The sequence below is a fragment of the Anas platyrhynchos genome, chromosome 1 (genome assembly GCF_047663525.1).
Source record: "Anas platyrhynchos isolate ZD024472 breed Pekin duck chromosome 1, IASCAAS_PekinDuck_T2T, whole genome shotgun sequence".
NCBI lineage: Eukaryota > Metazoa > Chordata > Aves > Anseriformes > Anatidae > Anas > Anas platyrhynchos.
In genome coordinates, this window is record NC_092587.1 from 50,512,143 (window position 1) to 50,532,323 (window position 20,181).

At 36.9% G+C, this 20,181-nt stretch overlaps 1 protein-coding gene across 9 annotated transcripts in view; it reads left to right on the forward strand.

Annotated features, from left to right (window-relative positions):
- The first annotated feature begins 645 nt into the window (after positions 1 to 645).
- Positions 646 to 20,181, forward strand: part of RASSF9 (Ras association domain family member 9) — a 35,060-nt gene continuing 15,524 nt past the window's right edge. Inside the window, exons 1-3 of one of the 9 annotated variants that reach the window (XM_027451560.3) lie at positions 646 to 1,093; positions 8,572 to 8,611; positions 10,580 to 10,632. Coding sequence is in view for 1 of the 9 variants with exons in the window: in XM_005018393.6 (XP_005018450.1) it covers positions 1,047 to 1,093 (47 nt within the window). In the remaining 8 variants the exon portion in view is untranslated. The other 8 variants (XM_072036976.1, XM_021271563.4, XM_072036979.1 and 5 more) reach the window with 8 other exon arrangements.

A 20,181-nucleotide genomic window follows, 5' to 3' on the forward strand; every position in this document is an offset into this window, starting at 1 on the left:
TACCTACACAAAGTAGAAGGCTAGGGTAGGCTGTGCTGGAGGCTTCCTATCCCAGGACCCTCAAACCACCTTTGGGGTGCAATGTCTCTTTCCCATGCTCCATTCCAAATTGTTGGGGGGAGAGGTAGGGAGGAGGGGGTAGTATTTTTCTTCTGAAACTTTTAAAAGTTTTCCCTTCTGAAAGTTCACTACAAATCCCTTGTTCCCATGGGGTTCCAGCAACAGGAACTGTAGTGTGTGTTCATTTCCCTCCTGCCAAGCCAGCTCAAAAGAATAACACAAAAGGACCTGCAACATCCCAGTAAATCTGAATTTTTTGTGTTGCTGCCTCTTTTGCTCTCTGCTAGGCTGTGCTTACAAAGTTGTCGAAGGTGCTTTTAGCCACACAAAGGTCTGCAAAGGCTGTCATGCAAACAGATAATTTACTTCAAAATCCAGGGAGGACAGAGGGGCCACAGAGGTCTAGGTTTTTCCCTTCATCTTCCCATTACTTGTCCAACACCTTTTAAAGAGGTACTGCTCCTTGATGTGAAAGGAAGGTTATTATGTACTGAGAACTGGTGTGGCAACTGTTGCTTGCCCTTCATTAACGACGGTGTTTAGCTGAACGGCTTGACCTGAAGTGGCTGGAGCCTCCTGGGGAAAGTTTTCAATTCTTTTGTTCTGTGTTTTTATAGAGTTCCCCTTCTCTCCCATTTGCTGGCTGGTGCCCTTAGGGTGACGAAGCTGAAAGTTTAGCAAGTTCTGAGCATAACTTCATATCACAAAAGCAAGTGTGTGTTCCCCTCCTCCCCCCCCCTCCCCTTTCTTTTTCCTGCTCCTAAACGCCTCCTTCAAGATTGCAGCTGGGCAGGACTCCAAAGGTGCAGCAGCAGCAGCAACAAGCCGGAGTTCAAAGTTAGCAGTAAATTGCACAACTTCCAGCTCATCGCTACGCTCAGTGACTATTAACAAGCTGGAAGGAGCTCAGGGAAAAAAATAGGGGAGAAGGGAACACCCTCGAATTGTTTGGGGATCGCTGATGTTATGCTTCTGCCGCTGGAATCATGGCTCCCTTTGGAAGGAATTTATTAAAAACCCGGCATAAAAACAGGTAAAGTGCGTGCATATGCGGAGGGAAAGGGATGGGGCTCAGGGATGATGGATTTTACACTTTTTTTTTTTTTTTTTTGGTTCTGGGGGAAGGATGTGTTGCTCCGATCCCACGCAGCTGCTGAGAGCTGTAACTTCGGGGTTCACCTGCGAGCGGGAGTCGGGCCGGAGGCACCAAGTCGGCGTGTGCGGGGGAAGGGGCCCTTGTTCCCAATCTCCCCCCTCCTCTCCGACTCTTCCCCCTCTTGGCTCTGGCACATTTGAGTTCTGGGAAATATTTCCATTGAGGGGAACATAGCTTTTCCTGACTTTGAACCTCTCTCGTGTTAACGAACGCAAAGATTTGAAGCCCCCCGTGTTAACAAGGTGAGGCTCGGCCGGGGCTGGGAGGCGAGACTGGCGGCCCTACTGTGCGGATCCTGCAGGCGATGAGGGTCAGGCGACCTGGCCCCCCTAGCCCCCGCTGGGAAGAAACTCCCCGAGTTTCTCACGGGAGGGCTGCGGCGGGCCGAGCCGCGGGGCGCTGGCCTCCGGGCTCCTCCACTTTTTGTTTTCTCTTCCCTCACTGGGGTGAAAGCTGCAGCCCCTAAGCATCAACCCCGTCCCCTCGTTCGGCAGGAGATTCAAAATGGGCAGCGTGAAGGCTTTTTTTGTTAGCCTTTAGACTCAGCTGAACTCGAGTGCCTTTTTTTTTTTTTTTTTTCTCTCTCTCTCTCTCTAGAAAAATGTCCCGGGTGACAGCTATGGTCTGTGGGTTGGCTCCTGCGAAGTTTCTTTAGAGGGACTTTGACCCTCACATTTTGCATACTTCTACATGCCACAGTCATGAACTGTAAAAATAATCATAATAATAAATAATCATAATATAAAAAATAGTGTAGAGCAGAGTTATGTAATCATTTTAAGTGGTAGGATGCCACTAAAGTTTTAAAGTTTGCTTGGAGTGAATATACTACTTTGGACACCATGGAAATAGTGGCTAAACCTGTTTTAGATAAAATTGAACAGAAAAACAGAAACAGCACTGAAATTTTGATTTGCTGAGTAACTCAAAACTCATTTATAAGATCTTCATTCTTTGACTGATGCTTGGACTGAAATTTAGGTCATATTTAAGAGTACATGGGGGTAAATCTTTTCCTATGCGAATATAACTGGGCCCTAAAAAGTCACATAAAAATATCTTGCTTTACTTCTAAGGGCAAGTTTTAACTTTTGAATTTCCCATTTGATATACTGAAAGTTATTCTTGGGATGGGATTTCATGAAAATATTAATATGTTATACAGAACATAAATCAGAAAGACTGTAGCAGTTGAGGTTCAAAAAGTAAGATACCATTTTAGAATTATTGATATCATAGGTTACTTAAACAAACATATTTTGATAATAGGTCTAGAAACAGAAATATTTTGAAGCACCTCAAATTGGGATCCACTCTATGTTTGAAGATTTGGAAAAGTGGACGTGAACTTTGACATGAAATTGCTTTTACATAAACTTGAAAATTTGTTCTCATTAAAATAGAAAATTTACTGCTGCCATCAGTTAGTTACCTGAATAACTGTGTTAAATCACAAAGCATGCTTCCATGCTTTTCAAGTAAATTTGCTTCTCTTTTGGAAACAGATATATCTTGAGACTAATTGCCTTAATCTCACTGTGTTTGCTAATGTGACATTCTGTTCCTCAGGAAAAGCAAGTCATAATCCAGAGCTTTTAAGAGGCAATAAAAATTAAAATACCAAAGGAACCATTACTGTGAACATCTAGCACTTTCTTCTCCTTTCTTCTCATTTCCTGCCCCCCGCCCCCAAAAAAAAGGGGGGTGGGGTGGGGAAGGAGGGAGAATAAATGTCTTTACTGGCAAGAAGGTGTTGTGGCAGTATGAATAAGAAGGGTCTGAAAGTCTTGTGACTACAGAAAAGGTGGGAGCTGAGGGGGATTACATCAAGAAAAAAGCAAAATACATAGTTCTTGAAACTATTTTCTATTCAAATATTTGTTCTTTGGTGTATGTAAAGCTAACATGATACTGAATATTGAGAGTGAAACTTCGATTATCCAATTATTAATTGGATCTGTAATATGACCAAAGAACTGTGAAATAATGTTCATTGTAATATTTTCTATGCCAACTCATTTGAAACCTTGAAGAGGAAGTCAAGTGAGCTTAAAATCAAAAGCAGTAGTTGGGGAGTTAGAACCTGTGGCTCATTTTCTTGCCTTAGTTTGCATACCTGTAATGAGGAACCAAAAAAAGACACACGTATATATGTATATATTTAATCTGCTGCCTTGTTTATTAGTTCTAGTGCTTGTCCATAGCTTTGAGAAAATCAGTTGTAACAGAAAAAAAAAAAAAAGTTGCATAAAGGAGTACAGGAGGAGCAAGTGCTCTTCTCCTGCCCTTCTTCCCATTTTGCTTTTTCTCTGAAAGTATGTAATGACCATTAACTACACGCAAATATAACTGCTGGAGATAAACAAATGAGGAGTTATTCTCTGTTTACAGTAGGAGGACATAAAACTAAGTTAAATGGCTTAGTGAAGGCAGCAAAAGCAGCTCGAACAAGAGCCAGAAGGAAAATGAAGGAGTTAGACTCATTTGCTCAGATAACAAGATGACACCTCTATAATTAGTGCTTCTCTTGCAGCATTGCCCGGAGGTCTCAGTACAGGATCAGGGCCCTGTTTTGTAGTAGACTCTTCACATCCAGGTCATAAAATGTCAGTCTCTGTCTCAAAGAACTCAGAGTTTAAGAAAGGGTTTACTCTAATTTTACCTATATGTGTGAAGTATTTAAGCAGGGAACAGGGGTGATATTGGCTGTGATGTCATGAGCCTTTAGAGAAAGAAACTGAGATTAAACCTCAAAGGAAGACAAAACCCGTGTTGAACTGCTTCCAGTATTCGGATCATCTGTTGGTGTTACTCTTTTTGGGCTGCTGAATTCTAGCTCAGTAGAGAGACAACACAAGTCCTCGGTTTAAGTCAGCCCTGATTAGATTTCTGAGGAGTAGGAGAGGGCCACTAGGAAAGTGGCCCCAGCATGTTTTTTCTTGGCTAGAGGGTGATATCTTGATATTTTTTCCAAGAGTTGTAAGTTTTGATGCTATTCTTCAACCTCCTATGACATCAAGAAACAATTATAGTCTCCAGAGCATGTGTGCACTTGTCGGCATTGTCCCTTGGAGAACAATGTGCCCAAAAGGTAGCAAGGCCATGCCCCACCCACCTATAAATCCAACTCTGCTCAGTAGGGACAGCTGTATCCTCTAAGGCAATTAAGGAAAAGGGACAGTTTCCTGCAGGACTAAGCCTCAGTAACATGAATAAACCCAACAGGATAATTTTTTATACAGAGCTCTTAAGAACACTGCTCATTGGAAGTGTGTGATTTGAGGAAATGTTCAGCCAAAGGCTGGGGTACACAGTCTGATTTCTTTGCAGATAAGGTCTAGTATTGATCTAGCACTTTACACTACACAGAGACAAAACAACCCTCTATCCAAATATGAGCAACATATACAAAACATAAATGCTTACTGTGTTTGTATACCAGTATTTCACATTGTATACAATTTTCTGTTTGTTAAGTAGAAGAGGAATCTATGCCTCATTAGTTTTCTGTCAGATTAGGACTTCTCTACACTTGGGTGCTAGATTTGGTCGCTTCTGAGAATAGGTCTTTAGGGTTATCAGTCGTTTAAATACTTTAAACTTTACCCATCATATCAGGGATATCTGGATCTATCATTGTCTAACCTGCCCAGTGATCTCATAATAGCTGAATCCATTGCTGCTTCTCTTTCATTGTGGCCACTTGGGTTTTTCACAAAAACCTTACCCAAATTTGTCAGAGCCCTACAGTTCCATGCAGGCTGTTGGCCGGGAAAGTAGCCATCCAAAAGGGAGAACATACAGAGAATTTCTCTTCACATAGTTCTTGATTCTGCAGGGGTATCTTATTAGGCATAAATAGAATAAGAAATATTTTTGCCAGTGTAATTCATGCTGATCCCAAGTTTATCACAATTATATGTATGCTCTGTTGACAATACTACACATCTGAACCCACAGTGCTATTTTACAGTGAAGCAGTTGTATTATAAATTTGTTATTTAAATGTATTTATTGCTCTTCTCTTCATTATGAATTTTTTTCCACCTTTTACAATCAATTTCTCAGTGCCACAGCAGTTAGCATAGACTGTCTGTATACTAGACAATCATTTACTTTGCCTACTCTTTTTGTTTGATCTTGTTAATCTCATCTCTGGTTCAGACATAGAAAGAAAGACCATATATATCATTCATATAGATACAGCCAGAGTTCTTCCTGTCCTGAAAGTCAGGTGTCCCTCCTCAGTGAGAGTAACATTCAATTATTCTCTCAGAATCTCTATTACAGTGTAGGATAATGAATTAGATTAGAGACTTCATCCATGTGATAGTGAGCTAACATTGCCATGTTCCCTCCCTTCCTCCCTCCCTTTAGTAGTTTTGCATTGTACCTAGGCAGCAGAGTGATTTGAGTATTACTCAGAACACTTCTATTGCTCTACAGTTGAGTATGCTGCTGTACTTCTTAAGCCTTGGTGAAGTGAAACTGAGATTGCTCAGCATTAAGGTTTGGACTGGAAACTATACTGGAGATCAGGTGATTATCTGAATGAACGGTGTGTGACCCACTCTGTAAGTGTAAGGGATCATGTGAGATGTCTAATACTACTCTTCTTGGATGAGCATGCCTGAAGAAAAGTCTATGTGAAGCTGTAAGGGTGCTTTTTGATCCAAAACTACTAGGCATTGGTATGTATGTTGGGGAAGGGGGGGGGGGGGGGGGGAGGGGGGACATGTAGAAGGGAGGTGACGGGGCGGGGGGATAAAAGCTTATTTTGTATCAGTGGTGTTATCTGTGTTCAATTTTTAACTTGAAAATATGGTGTATGTTTGGTAATGGTAGAACATACACTTATTTTTACTTTTCCTTGAATGTGAGATATGTTAGTGAGCTATCAAAGAAGAAGTTCTTTGAGCTGCAGTTCATACATTATAATTTATTTTCTGGTTGGACTTGTCAGCTTTGTCTCAAGGGTCAAACTGATTGCATACATTTTCTTGTAATCTTTGTACATATTTGTTCACTTCACTTTCAGGAAGAGATTTTCGTCTAGCTAACTAACCTTATTTCTAAAGAGTTAATTATCTGCTATTCTGGGAGGGCAGAGACCAATTTCATTTCAGTGGAGTAAATAAAATGACTAATAGATGTATGTAATACTACACTATCTAAGGAACGAACATTATTTAGGTTAAGTTGAAGCTAATCTGAAACACTGAAACAATGTACAGTCAGGCTGAGAAAGCACACCTCAGAAAAACAAAAATGTTTTTAGTAATACAGAAGAAAAATTTTGCTGGGCAGATTTTCTGTTTTACTAATGAAAAGTGAGTGTTTTCTGTGCAGGGAGAAAAACTTAAATATGTTGCTAAGTGTAATGATTTCAGTAGAAAGATGTAGGTTTTCAGAGATGGGGAATTACGTGTTTAAAATTCTAATAACTTTAAGAAAAATTAGTCACATACTAGAACCTCTTGATTAACCTACAAAGGTAGATGCTAAAGCTCAGAATATCTGAATTTTTCTTGTTTTCATATGATGAATAATAACAAAATTATGATCTTGAACGTTATTTTTTGCAAACATTTTCAGCACAAATGCTGTACAAACATGAATTAGTTCCTCCAACTTCTGTATTTAGTATGTAGATAAAAATTAACGGTGACAAAAAGGGTGATACAAGATAGATTTTTTTGCTTAAAATCACATTTGCGTGTAGTGAAGCCTGGAACTGAATGTTGGACATGTTGGTGCCCAGTTGTATGCATATGTAACTGAGTTATCATTGTTGCTTCTATTGTTTCTTTTATGTGTTATACTCTAAAGACGGTAACTTTCTGCTGCCTTCTGCAATGTTATTATGCTAGCAATTTCACCATCATCACACAGAACAAAACAGAGTAAAATGGGCTCAGGATGATGAACATAAAGAGTCAGAACTAAATGGAATTAGAAGGAAAAAATGGATGACTAAATTAATTTGTCAGAACCATCCTATACAGAATGTAGGTACTAATCAAATACAGTTCAGTGTAATTCTCAGGTAGCTAAAACACGTTACAGACAAGCATCACACAATTCTCTGAAAGTTTCTGTCATCAGTTTGTGTCATCTCATTTTTATCATTTATTCCATGCCTATGTCTCCCATTAACAAAAATTAGTTAGAATTGCATGCAGTATAGTTGTCATGCAAATTCTGGTGATGCCATTTTACCTCCCAAGGACTGTAAATTTTCCATGCAACTGCAAAATTCTTACAATAAAAAAAGATTATTTTTTTTTTCATACACATATGTTACGCATAAATATAAAACCCAGGAGCCAAGCAATGATTTTTTTAATTTACACATTTTGGAGACCCATATCCAAAAGAAAACAATTTTTTGAAAGTGTTGATAACCTTTCTGGAACCTCAAAGAGTGCCTGGATCACCAAGTGGTCTCCTTTTCCTGTCTTGGCCCATCCAGCAATGTAAGGAGCTTAAGGAGCACATGTTGTAATAGCGATAATGATACTGACTTGTTTGTGACTTCAGAAAACTGATAAGCACACTTAGCTTTCCTTAGCTGTAATTTAGGTGATAATATTTACATGCCTCAGGAGAATAAGTATGGCATGACTAGACAGTGAAAAATTCTATAGAAGTGCAGAGTGTGAAAGCAAGTTAGCAGGAGAGGTATGAATAAAATCTGGGAGTTCCTTGTTTCTAATCCTTGTACAGTTCACTAGAGCTGGCTGCCACGCAGAGAAATGAGAATACACAGTGGATTGTTTAGGTTTGATTTCACATAATTCACTGAGGAATTTTCAACGGTCTAAAGTTTTTCATAATTTTAAATATACCTTGTGGGGAGTGATGTGGTTTTGTGAGGTTTAACAAGCGGAAAGAAAGTCAACTTTTAAAACCCCAAATCAGAATGGAAGGTCTTCACGGGTAAAGATAATAAAATTGTCCAGAGATTATATTTTTAATTCTATGAAACTTAAGTTCTGTTATCACATAGAGAGGAATAGAAGACGCTACACCTGAAAGAAAATTTTCCACTGCAAGTTTGGCAGACCTCTCAAACATGCACTATTTAAAAATGTGTTTCTCTCGCAGACTTTCATTCTCATACTTGTCTTTCTGAGTACATTTGCATCTGATAGTTTGAGCCATCTCATTTGTAGTTTTAGGTGCTTGTGTGGTTGCTAGACATACATTTTTGAACATTAGTATTAGAAGTGAGATACTATCAACCTATATAGCTTATATCAAATATGCTATCAACCTATGTTGAAAACTTGTGGATGATGTAAACTTCTGTTTTCCTCAGATTCTTTTTTTTTTTTTTCACATTTGTTATTCAGCTGCTGAGTAGCAAAAGGAAGAAGATATATTTATAGAGAGGTAGGTATTTGCTATGAAAGAGGGTAAAACCTGTCAATGTGATTAATTTGTTTTCTTTATTCCCCACCCTATTTGTTCTCATTCATTACTGTAAAGAATTATGAGTTATGAATTTCCCGTCATAATGGAAAATACAATCAGCTCTCTAGACAAGCACAAGATATTGATTTTACCCTTATTTTAATAATACAAAACTGGTAAGGATTAAATTAAATATGAAAAAGCATAGCATAACATTCTCTTGTTCAGGGGCAAAGTCAGGTTTTTAAAAATGTAATAATCTATTACAACAAGTTTTGGTTTGTTAAGGTATAAGTATGTTTACCTTAATTTAACTTGTAAGGATAAATGACTTCAGTGGAATAATGTACTTGAGTGAAGACTACTCATTTTTAAGACAGTTTGCCCTTGGGTCTTGAACCTGCAATTTACTCTGTGTTAATAGATTCCTTCATCCATAGGGAACATCTTAGTTTGTTTTCCCCAGCCTCCTCCAAATTCAAAATAAGGTTAATTATTTTGAGAGTAGCTTCCACTGTTAAAACTCTTTAAACAGCAACAACAGCAACACAAATCAGAACAAATGTCAAGGCACTGTTTTGATGACATTTTATGCTTCATTTGGAAGTTATCGGATTTGGATTCTGCTTACTGATCAAAGTGTTGATTAATAATATTTATAAATGCAGGATCATACACTGATTTTCAGCTATTCTTGTTTCAGTTGGCTTAAGAATTGGCAAATTGGTGTGCTGACCTGTTGTTTCACCTGGACATTATCTGTTGACAGACTTCCTCTGTACTGATTGCTAAAGTACTAACTGCTTGTTTAACTTGATTATTGCCTGTATCTCTCAGAGCCACTTTGCTGACAGTATACTGTTTTAACAAATCCAGTCTCCTAACAAATATTTAGGATTGATATTGACTTTCCTGCACCTTACCATACTTCTGGTTCTCATACTTTAAGGTCTAAGTAGACAACTAATCATGTTTATTTACTCTTGAAGGCCATTACAGGTGTCAGACAAAGACCTGAGTTATTTTTGGAACTGCAGTTGTGGATGGTTACAGTACTTAGTTTTACTGACTCCCAGACTGTCCATAAGAAATACAGTATACAGTAAAGCACAAAAGGTGAATTTCATCTTAGTCAAATTTAGCCATTGAACATTTAGGTATCTATTCATCTAAGTGCTCTTTGCAGTTAATGGATACATCTAACCATTTCCAGAGGGTAATTCATTCAGACTTAGACATCCATTTTAGTATGGGATGAGTCAACCCTTTGGAGGTACCTATCTTATGCCACTGATTACAGAGGAAGGTCAGAAAATTATCTTTAACTATGCATCTACATTTTAAATAGCTAAAGGTAGATGAGCTGAGCTCCACCCCAATCATTTTCAAAGGGAAGACCTTCATAGAGCATGCTCAGACCTTGTAGCACACCTATTTAACCATCTTTTGCACCATTCATTTTAGTAATTAAAAAGGGAATAGTGAATGGAGAGGTGAATTATAGATGGGTAATGTATGATTAAGAGAGAACCATCCTAATAGAAGGGATGCTATTCCCTGCCTTGCCAAAAAATTCCTACGTGATGCTAGTCAAGTCACAAAAAACACAGTTTACAGAAGTGGTTACTCATTGCATGTTACTCATTTTATAATTCTATGTCCTGTCATCTGTTTTGCACAAGGGCTGAGCAGAAGAAATTTAGGGATGTCCTCCTTTGGATACTTCTATAGATATCAGTTCAGTTTAACCATACTGGGAGCTTAAACAAGTGAATGGTTTGGCTTAATTCTTTCTGAGCTTTGGGTTCTTCTATCAATAGAAGAGCATGTCAAGATAAATTAAGTGATTTGTTAGTTTATGAAGCAGTTGAATATCTAGTGATAAAAGGCATAGTAAAAAAAAAAAAAGTAATAAAAAATTGTTTTTTTTTTTTTTCTTCTGTAAAGCATAGTACCATACATAAAAGAGAAGATGTAAAGTGGACACATACTGAACAAAAGTAAGTTATTAAGGTTAAATTTATGAAAGGGGCTTTGATACCTATATCTCATTGTAGTCTCTTAAGACTAACTTTAAAAACTTTTTATGCCCATTAAATTATGATTAAAACCCTCAGTAGTAACATTTTAACTGTCAGCATTCTCCAGCTACCTGTACTACCATCAGGTTTCACATCCATCCTGAAAACAGTAGTTATGTACCTCCTTCACACCCTTAAAAATTAAGAAAAGACTAGTCTTTCACCTTTTTCAAATATGAGTTACCACCAAAGAGCCCTGTTCAGAGCATGTGTGATGGCACACAAACTGCAGCCAGGTTACCCAGTATCCAGAACACCCTTGTAAAAAACCCATACTGGCATCTTCCACATGTATTTGTCAGGGAAGTCCTGTCAAGTTTTCTAAAATGAAATTCTCTCAGTATTTCTTGTTGAAGCTGTTCCATTTTGTATTGGCTTGCACAATTTCCATACAGTAGCTCAGAGGAAGACAAAGCTTTGTGTTGAAGGCTTTAGAGGGAGAATGTGATCAGACTCTTGGTTGTTGTTCTAATTAACTTTGTAATGTGTTATGCAGTGAACATCTGAAAGTAGACTAACAGTAAACATTTAAGTTTTATCCTTCAATTTCTGTTTCTGCCTATTTTAGGTCAGTTCCTCCTGAACTTGCTGCTGCCAAATTCTGTTAGGTGTTGAACTGTTTTGTGTAACTTTTTGTGGAAGTTTAGGTGCCCAAGAGGGCATTATGAATGTCAGCAACAGAGAAAGCACCTGAAAGTTGTAACACTCAGTGCCAGTAAGGCCTCAGTACATTCTGTGACTCTCACAAAACTGAGTATTTGTTGTATGCATTCAGGAGATGGGCTCTGATGTAAGGCAGAGAAGGCACCTAACTAAGGATATGCTGAATTTAATTTGTGTTGATTGAACACCTGGAAAACTTTAACCTGGAAACTTTAGCCTGGAAAACTTTAACTGTGATGCTTAAAGTTTCTGAGTCCTTGACTGCCTGAGTGCTCGAGCATATTTCTTTTTATTAAGGTGCATGGTAGGCCCATGTTTAGTATACAAACGCACATACGACAATTTATGTTATATATGATCTTGTAATGCATATGTTTAGCTAATAAAATATACTGTCACATGATTTAACCTGTATCATCTATATCTAATGTTAAATAATATATATTACAAATCCCAACTCATCATATACATATCAATAATATGCACAGAAATAGACATTTCTGTATTGCATTCAAATACGTCTACATATTGCTAAACTGAGTAGCTACAGGAGTCCTTTTAAAGGCAGAAGTGCTAAATGGAATGTGAACATGTCATGGAAAGCTTCTAAGTATGTATGTTCCTCCAAACATGACAGAACTATTCTCATGGCAGAAGGAAGAATGCCTTCATTTAGCTGTCACTGCTGTATCCCTTCAGCTTATGAAGTGTCTTATTAGAATTAAACTGTCTTTTTATCCTCCCTAAACTATAAAGTCATCCACATTGCTCATATGTTGAAAGGATCCCTAGCTGCAAAGACATTTGGATACATGAAGTAAAGAAACAGCAGATTAATTTGAATGTTGACTCATGTCTGCCTTTTTGTGAACTGAAGACAACACATAGTTTGTGGTGTCTTTCTGGAGTCACAGCCCTCTTGGGATAATCAGTATCCTGTTGGAGATGCGTCTTCTAAAACTAGCCTCATGACTTCTTTGACCTGCCTTAGGCCACAGACACTTATCTGTGTGATATATTTTCAGGTGCACGAAATTTTTGAATGTTTTTTTTTTTTTTTTTTCTTAAAGTGTTCAGTCAAATTCAGGGGTGTTATCTCACACAGTTTTCCAAGGCCTTTATCTTTATGACATAATTCATTTTGATTCATGGTTTAGAGTGAGATGGTCGCAGCTGGATACAGAAGACATATTTCTAACAGAATGCAACAAATTTTAAATAAGGAAAATAAAAACTGAACACATGAAAGAAGTTGAAAAACAGATTATGATTTTTTTTTTTTCCGTTACTCTTTGTCTCTGTTTCCTCATGGTTCTGGAAGAGACTTTGGGCTTAGGTCATGATTAAGTTTGAATAATTTGTTCACATACATTTTTATATGAATCATGGAATATTTTCCCTCTGCAATCAGCTTCCTTCTTCTTCTCACAGCTAAAAATGGTGTATGTGCTACTAGACACCATTCTCTCTGTCTCTCACATCTACAGTTTCTTCTTTACATTAATCCAGAGAATTTCCCATTCCTCTTGATCTTTATGATCCAGCATTAACCTTGCTTCCCGACAACAGTTTTTCCCTCTTTGCCTTCCCCATCTCTATTATTCAGCTGTCTAGAACTAGTTTTTCAAACTTCTGTGACATCTTTAGCCTATCATTGGCTAGGTCAGAGCCCAACCGGTAAGGTTAACAATTTATTTATTTTTTTTCAGTAGCTTCTTCAGAGAGGATGCAGTGATATTTCAGAGACCCCATCAACCTGTCCCTGACTAAGTACATATTGAAGCATTCATTGATAGGCAATTTTAGAAAATTACTTGAAAGCATAAGCTGCACATGTCTCCCAGATTGTTAATGGATAGTAAAATGCTTCAAGGTTCTTTTTGAAAAAGCATTGACCACTTTTCTTGTTAGCACAATTATGTATCTACTACTCAATTTAGCTCTTTAGAGATTTCTGTTAGTCCACTTCATCATCTCATCCTTTTTTTCCTTTCAGCTTTTCAAATATTGTAAGTAATGGAGCACATTTGTCATTGAATTAAGTTTCAGAAAGTTCAAGAGAGAAATCTGAAAAAAAAAAAAAAAAGAAAAAATTATTGTAAATGAGGTCTTGGTAGAACCCCTTTTGAGGAGACACCTTCAATATACTTTAATGAAAGCAAACTAAATAGGGAAGATCACACAGGATAATTTAACAGCAGTTCCATAGTCTGCAAAATTTATTGAAATAAATACAGAAGAAATTGAAGCTCATCTTGCCATTCTAACTCCTGGGAAACTGTAGAGATACTCAAACTAGTTTTTATTACACATACACACATATATATATATGATATGATAATTATCTTATCACATATATATTATATGATACATATATATGTGATATTTGTATGCCTACATACATGTATAAACTGTTTTGAAAGATTATTAAATGACAAAAACTAAGAAAGCAAATATAGCAAATGCTGGATTTGGGGATACTGATTTGATTAGGCATTGGATCTTTTGAAAAAAATGATATGTGGTTTCTTTAATTTTACAATACACAATAGGACAGATTTGAAATAATAAAGGGGAGCTATAAGGATAGTGTTTGATGGAATGACTGGGCAGATCCAAAGGCTTGCATTGCAGAAAAGGCATTTCTAAGCCTCCTTTCCTGGTTCCTTGCCACTTCCAGTCATCTTTGTATTGGCATTCACTCTCACCTGACCTGACACCGCACGACCTATCTCAGGGAGCAATATACATAAATATTTCACTTCATGAATTCCTAAGTCTTGTAGCTGCTAACCTAGAAAGCTGGATTTAGCTGTAAAAGTAGTATTCAGGATCATAATTTATCTAAGGTAGATGTAAGCAATTTTGTATATTTGGGGAATGATCTTGGAGGTGTGGGGGTGTTATAAAAACAGTAGATAAAAATAGTGATTCCTTCGATGTTCCTTTTCATAATCATAGAGTACTGTGTCTATGATCTGAAATACGCCACAGGCTGCTGCTAGAGAAGCTAGAGCAGTGATGAAAATAGGTAGTCATAAAGAAAAGACTGTAAGAAACAGAAGAGGTTCTTTGCTGAGCCTCAGTTCAACTTGGGGAATGAAAAGAAATGAAAAGAATGAAAGAATAAAAGAAATCACGTCCATTTGGACTTTTTTTCTTTCAGTGTGAATGAAGTTTGCATATGTCCCGTGTCATCAAATGTAGAATTGGTTTAGCCCTGCTCTGTGTTTAAAAGTCCACAAGGAGGTAATCATAACAGTCTTCTTTAGCCCAGGGAGTATCAGAAAGGTAGCATGAAATCGTAGAATCATAGAATGGCTCAGGTTGGAAGGGACCTTAAAGATTAGCTGACTTAAAAACCTCTGCCACAGGCAGGGATGCCATCCACTAGATCACATTGGTCAAAGCCCCATCCAGCTTGGCCTTGAATGCCTCCAGAGATGGAGCATCCATAACTTCTCTTGGCAATCTTTTCCAGTGCGTCACTGCCCTTACAGTGAAGAATTTCTTCCTAATGTCTAGTATAAAGCTATGCTCTTTTAGTTTAAGACCACTTCTCCTTGTCTTATTATCTACCTGAGTAAAGATTCTCTGTTGTTTTTATAAGACCCCTTTAAATATTGAAAGGTCACATTAAGGTTTCCCTGGAGCCTTCTCTTCTCCAGGCTGAACATCCTTAGCTCTCTCAGCCTTTCTTAATAGGAGAGGTGTTCTCTGATCATCTTTGTGGCCCTCCTCTGGACTCTCTCTAACATTCTGTTGCTGGGGATACCAAATCTGGATGTAGTACTTCAGGTGGGTTCTCAAAAAGGCAGACTGGAGGGGGACAATCCCCTTCCTCAACCTGCTGGTTACACCTGTTTTGATGCAGCCCCGGATGCAGTTGGCCTTCTGGGCTGCAAGCTCACACTGCTAATCTTATCATTTACTTGTCTGCATCTTGTTCCCTTTATTCAATTTACCTTATTATCACTGGTCTAAGTATAGTGCACTTTGTTCTTGTTCTGGCAGCCCAGACCCAGCCTCACAATGCTTTGTGTTTATTTCTTCACTTAGCAGGATATCAACAAACCCGAGGAGAGAGAAATAGTATACATTGGCCTTTCAACAAGAGCTGAACAGAATTTCATAGAACAACAACAAAAATAGTACCTACAACCCATGGAATTCCCCTCGCTTCTTTTAATGTTGAAAGCTCATAAATAACTGGGGTGCTTCTAAAAGATGGTTACAAAAAATTCTAATGGAAGAAATTAGATAAACTAAATTTATATTAGCTGTAATAGCACATCTAATTTTGCCATTTTGAAGCCTACGTTTTAAATGAGTTATACATAATTCTGATTCTTCTGTATTATTGCAAGTGATGGAATTTTAGATACATTCTGTCCATTTAGATACATTTAGATACATTCTGAGCCCCATAGATTTCATATAGTATAACCAATGCTTAAATAAGCACAAACACTTAAATACATATAGGAGGTCTACAGGTAATTATATTTTTGCAATGTAGCAAAATTTTTGTGCTAGCTAAAAAAAGCAGTGGCATCTTCACTTCTCATATACTGAGAACTAGCCACTGCTCAAAATCCAGATGTAGCATTTACTATATTGATATTCCTAAACTTTGCATGTGGCTTACTAACATTGAGGAATTTGAAAATGCCTATCTTCCTATTTCCCATATTGTGGTCTAAAGAATACCTACCACTGGATATGTCAGTGTTTGTTTTGGCTGTGCAATTCTTCATGGATCTGCCATTCCTGTGTCACAGCTGCTTCCTCAGTAGCAGTTGCAATATACACATCAAAGCATATTTTCCCAGTAAAGCAAATTGTTAATGTTATTGTTGCTCATCTTGGAAAATATTTTGGCAGACACCTAGCTCTCTTTTGTTCTCAGACCTTCACTGTGTCAGGCCATCACAAACACAGACCTGATATGATGTGTGTATCATGGCATTTTGTATATACAACAAATTTGTTAATGTTACTCACTGAAATTCTAAAACTTTTTTTGCATAATATCCACTAGCAACCTTATGACTTTGAATATACAATGGAGAAAGGATGATCTGTCTGACAGGAAGGCAGATTTAATGTGTGGATGTAGTTTATAGGGAATGTATGCCTCCAGGGGAGGGAAATAATTTCAGAGGTAAGACAGTACAAAAAGGCAGGGGCAGATGCAGTCTTCATCTGAACGGAGACTGCAGCTGTTTCACCTGACTATAGGTTAAGTTATTGCAAGTGTAAGCATGGTATAGGGCAGAGTTTATAGGCAAACACAGAAGCTTTTGGTCAACTCTGATGAAAATGTGTACTTGGAATTTGCAAAGGAGATTTTGCAAAACATGATCTGCCACTGGCACAATGACAGAGAGTGTCATTTTTATTGTTTTGTTTTGTTTTCAGGATAATCTGCTGTAACTATTGCTTTTATCTAGTGAATAAGGTGGATAATTCCTCTCACAATTAATTCCTTTTTATTTCCTTATGTCTATTATTACTGCAACTTTATGATTTAGTGCATTTTTCTTGGCTTATATTGTTATGTCATAAATTCTGCATTATTACATCCACTTATCAGATGATATAATTATTAATTTCAGTTCTTGTTGGTCCTTCTTGTGTGTTGCTTTTATTCCTTTGTCTGATTTAAGTATTATGGATTATTTATTTATTTATCTATTTTGGTTGGACTGGGTTTCTCTCTTTTTATGTTTCTTAAATACTGGTCCTTGTTTAGGTACCTGTGTCCAAGTGGTACAGCTATTAGAAAAAACACAGTTTCCCATGGAATTTTCACTGAAGTTTGACATTTAAAGTCAACAAGAATTATGTTTTGAATGACTTATTCACAATAAAAAAATTATCTTACAGATTTTTTTTTTTAAATAGTCATAAATGTCATGTTATTTATCTATGACAGAAAAGTACTATCTCATACCAATTCAAAGGTATTTAATAAAATTGTCATAAAGCACTAATATAGTGTAAAATGACTGAGCAAACAAATTTCTACCATAGTTCAATGGCAGAATCATTGCTCTAACCATAGATCGTTATAATGAATGCAATTTTGTAGCATTCAGTAGCAAACTGAGGTGAAGGCATTCCTCTGGAGGAGGGGCAAAGGAACTAGTTATGCTTTTAAGTGTAAAAATGATAATTGATATAAGCCATAATTCTCAACAGTTGTTGCTAATTAAAATGTTTCATAAAGACTTCCTGACAGTATGGAAATCTTTCTGAATCAAAACTTTATACATTTAAAAGGGAATTGCAAAATATACATAAACTGATAATAAGAGAAATGTGTTGTACAAAGCTAGATGTTTTAAATAACTTTTGTTTAAATAATTTTCTTATTTTAAATATCTGAAATATTTCAGTTAGAACATCAAAATTATCTTGAATATGCACGTGTTTGAAAAATGTCACATGAATATCTAGCCTAATCTTCTCTTTTATTTTTAATAAATGCCTATTTGCATTTCTGTAGAGGAGGAAGCTATATCATAGAACAAAAATAGATACAGAAACAGATGGTAAAGAGAAATTTAAGTTATGTATTTTGAAAGAATTATTTTGCTTTTAAAAGTTGTACGGTGTTCTTTCCAAATGTTCCTGCAGTATCAGGAATAATCTGATTATATATATATTTTTTATTATTGTCATATTTTTATTACTGTCTTGCCAAGAAACTTTTTAGCTAGACATTGCCCTTACTTTTGTGTGATACAAAACAGAAGAAAGAGCAAGAATCTGGCACCTCATACATGGAATTTATATCCCCTACATGCTATGAACATTAACTGTATAACATTAAATTAATATTTCTGAAATAATTTTTTGTTTTTTTGTGTTTTTTTTTTTTGTTTGTTTGTTTGTTTGTTTGTTTTTTCCTTTTTTTGTATGGCTAGGTGAAGGGGAATGGGAATGTAGTTAGTTAACAGACTGTCTTGAATCCCTAAGGATTTGGAATATTTCCAGCTTTAATGGGTGGTGAGAGAGTAGATACTTCCTCATTGCTGCCCTTAGGAAATTCAGAAGCATGTAATCTACTTAGACAGGAGGCATACTGAGTATAGGATTTGACCTTCATTAGTTTCTGAATAACTCTTCAGAAGGTGATAGAAAGGTGAGTAAAAAAGTGGATTAAATGTGGATGGTCTGATTAAACTTAGTGTGAACTTTTAATATGATCCATTTGTTCCCCAAAAGGTTGAAAGACTCTTGAACTCATTTTTCATCTCATTTTTATGGGCTGTGTATTCTCTATAGCTTTAGTGTCTAAACTTACACAGTCACACATCCATTTTGATCAAACTGTTGATCAAAACTGTTTGATCAAACTGCTTTTACTTGTTGCAAATCTCACAGAGACAAAATATATTATCTTTTTTTTTTTTCTTCCCAGTGATTATCCATTGTTTCATGTATGCTTTCTACATATATGGTAATATATGCTGATATTTTGAAAAATGAATAATAAAAGCAATATTATATTATAATTTCTAAATATAAACTGATAAACTACTTAGCTCTTATCTAACCTTTGAGAGAAGTTCTCAAATGACAAGTACAGCATGCCCTATGCTATGAAGACATGAGGTAGTTGCAGTTGTTTGTATCGAAGATGTGTCCCTGTAATATCAGCCTCTCCATACTTTCAAAAAAGTAAATATAATTAAAAGCCATCAGATTGTTTTTAGTTATGGCTTGGAACTGAGGCACAGAGGTAACAAGGTTCATTATCGAGTGCCTAAAGAAGTCATGTCATCTTGCACATGGAGGAAGCATGACAAGGGTGCAGAAGACCACAGCACAAATGCACATTTGCCCAAATACAGATGGGCAGATTTGCACGCACCAGCAACATACTCAAAGACCCTTGAACACATCAGATTATTAAATACTTTTGTGGTAGTTGTCTCGTGTTTTCTCAGGATGTTTTATGCCTCTGTTGTGCCCTTTCCAAAAGACAGCAAGTGTCTCAGTGACTACTCTCACTTGGCCACAAGGTCTTTCCCCACTGCCCAGCGTGACAGGCAACAAAAGAGGCACAGAATACCTTGGCACGTAGCTGGGAGTGTGCAGCTGGAGAGGAAAGGGAGAGCCTGCTGAGAGGTGTGGGCAGCATAGCCTTGCCTGGGCCTGTCTGACACTGCTACCTCCTTAGAGGACTGCAGATCATTCTGGACTCCAGAAGGGCACTGAGATGGGAGACATAAAAACTATAGTCAAGAACTCAACTGCATGTACTCAGTAAGCAGCAAGAGGGTTGTTTCTAAAATCTTTTTATTTCAATTCCGCCACATACATGTAGTTGCTTTTGGTTTCATTGGGACAAAAAAAAAAAAAAGGAGAGAATTACTCTAGGTGGTATCTTGACAAAATATAGGTGGTTTTGTTTGTTTGTTTTTTGTTTGCTTATTTTTCGTAGAAGTTTATAAATCTTATTCTGGGGAGCTCGTGATAACAGCATACCTACCAGAGAGCTCATGCCACCTGAGAACCCCATCAAAGCAGCCAGTCAATGGCAAATTATTGTCTGATTTGTTTGCTTGTTTTCATTGCAAATGTTATCTATGCTATGTTATTTGGCTTTCTATGTCTTAGGTATATTGAAATGTATTTGTAAAAGTACAACATCAAAAAGAAAAAAACAATAGAAGAAGAGATGCTAAATACAGAATTGGATTCATTTTCTACAGTAAAACAGGCTACATTAGTTATATATATCATCTGCTAGCATCCTAGAAACTATCCTTCTGACATCAAGAATTACAGTTT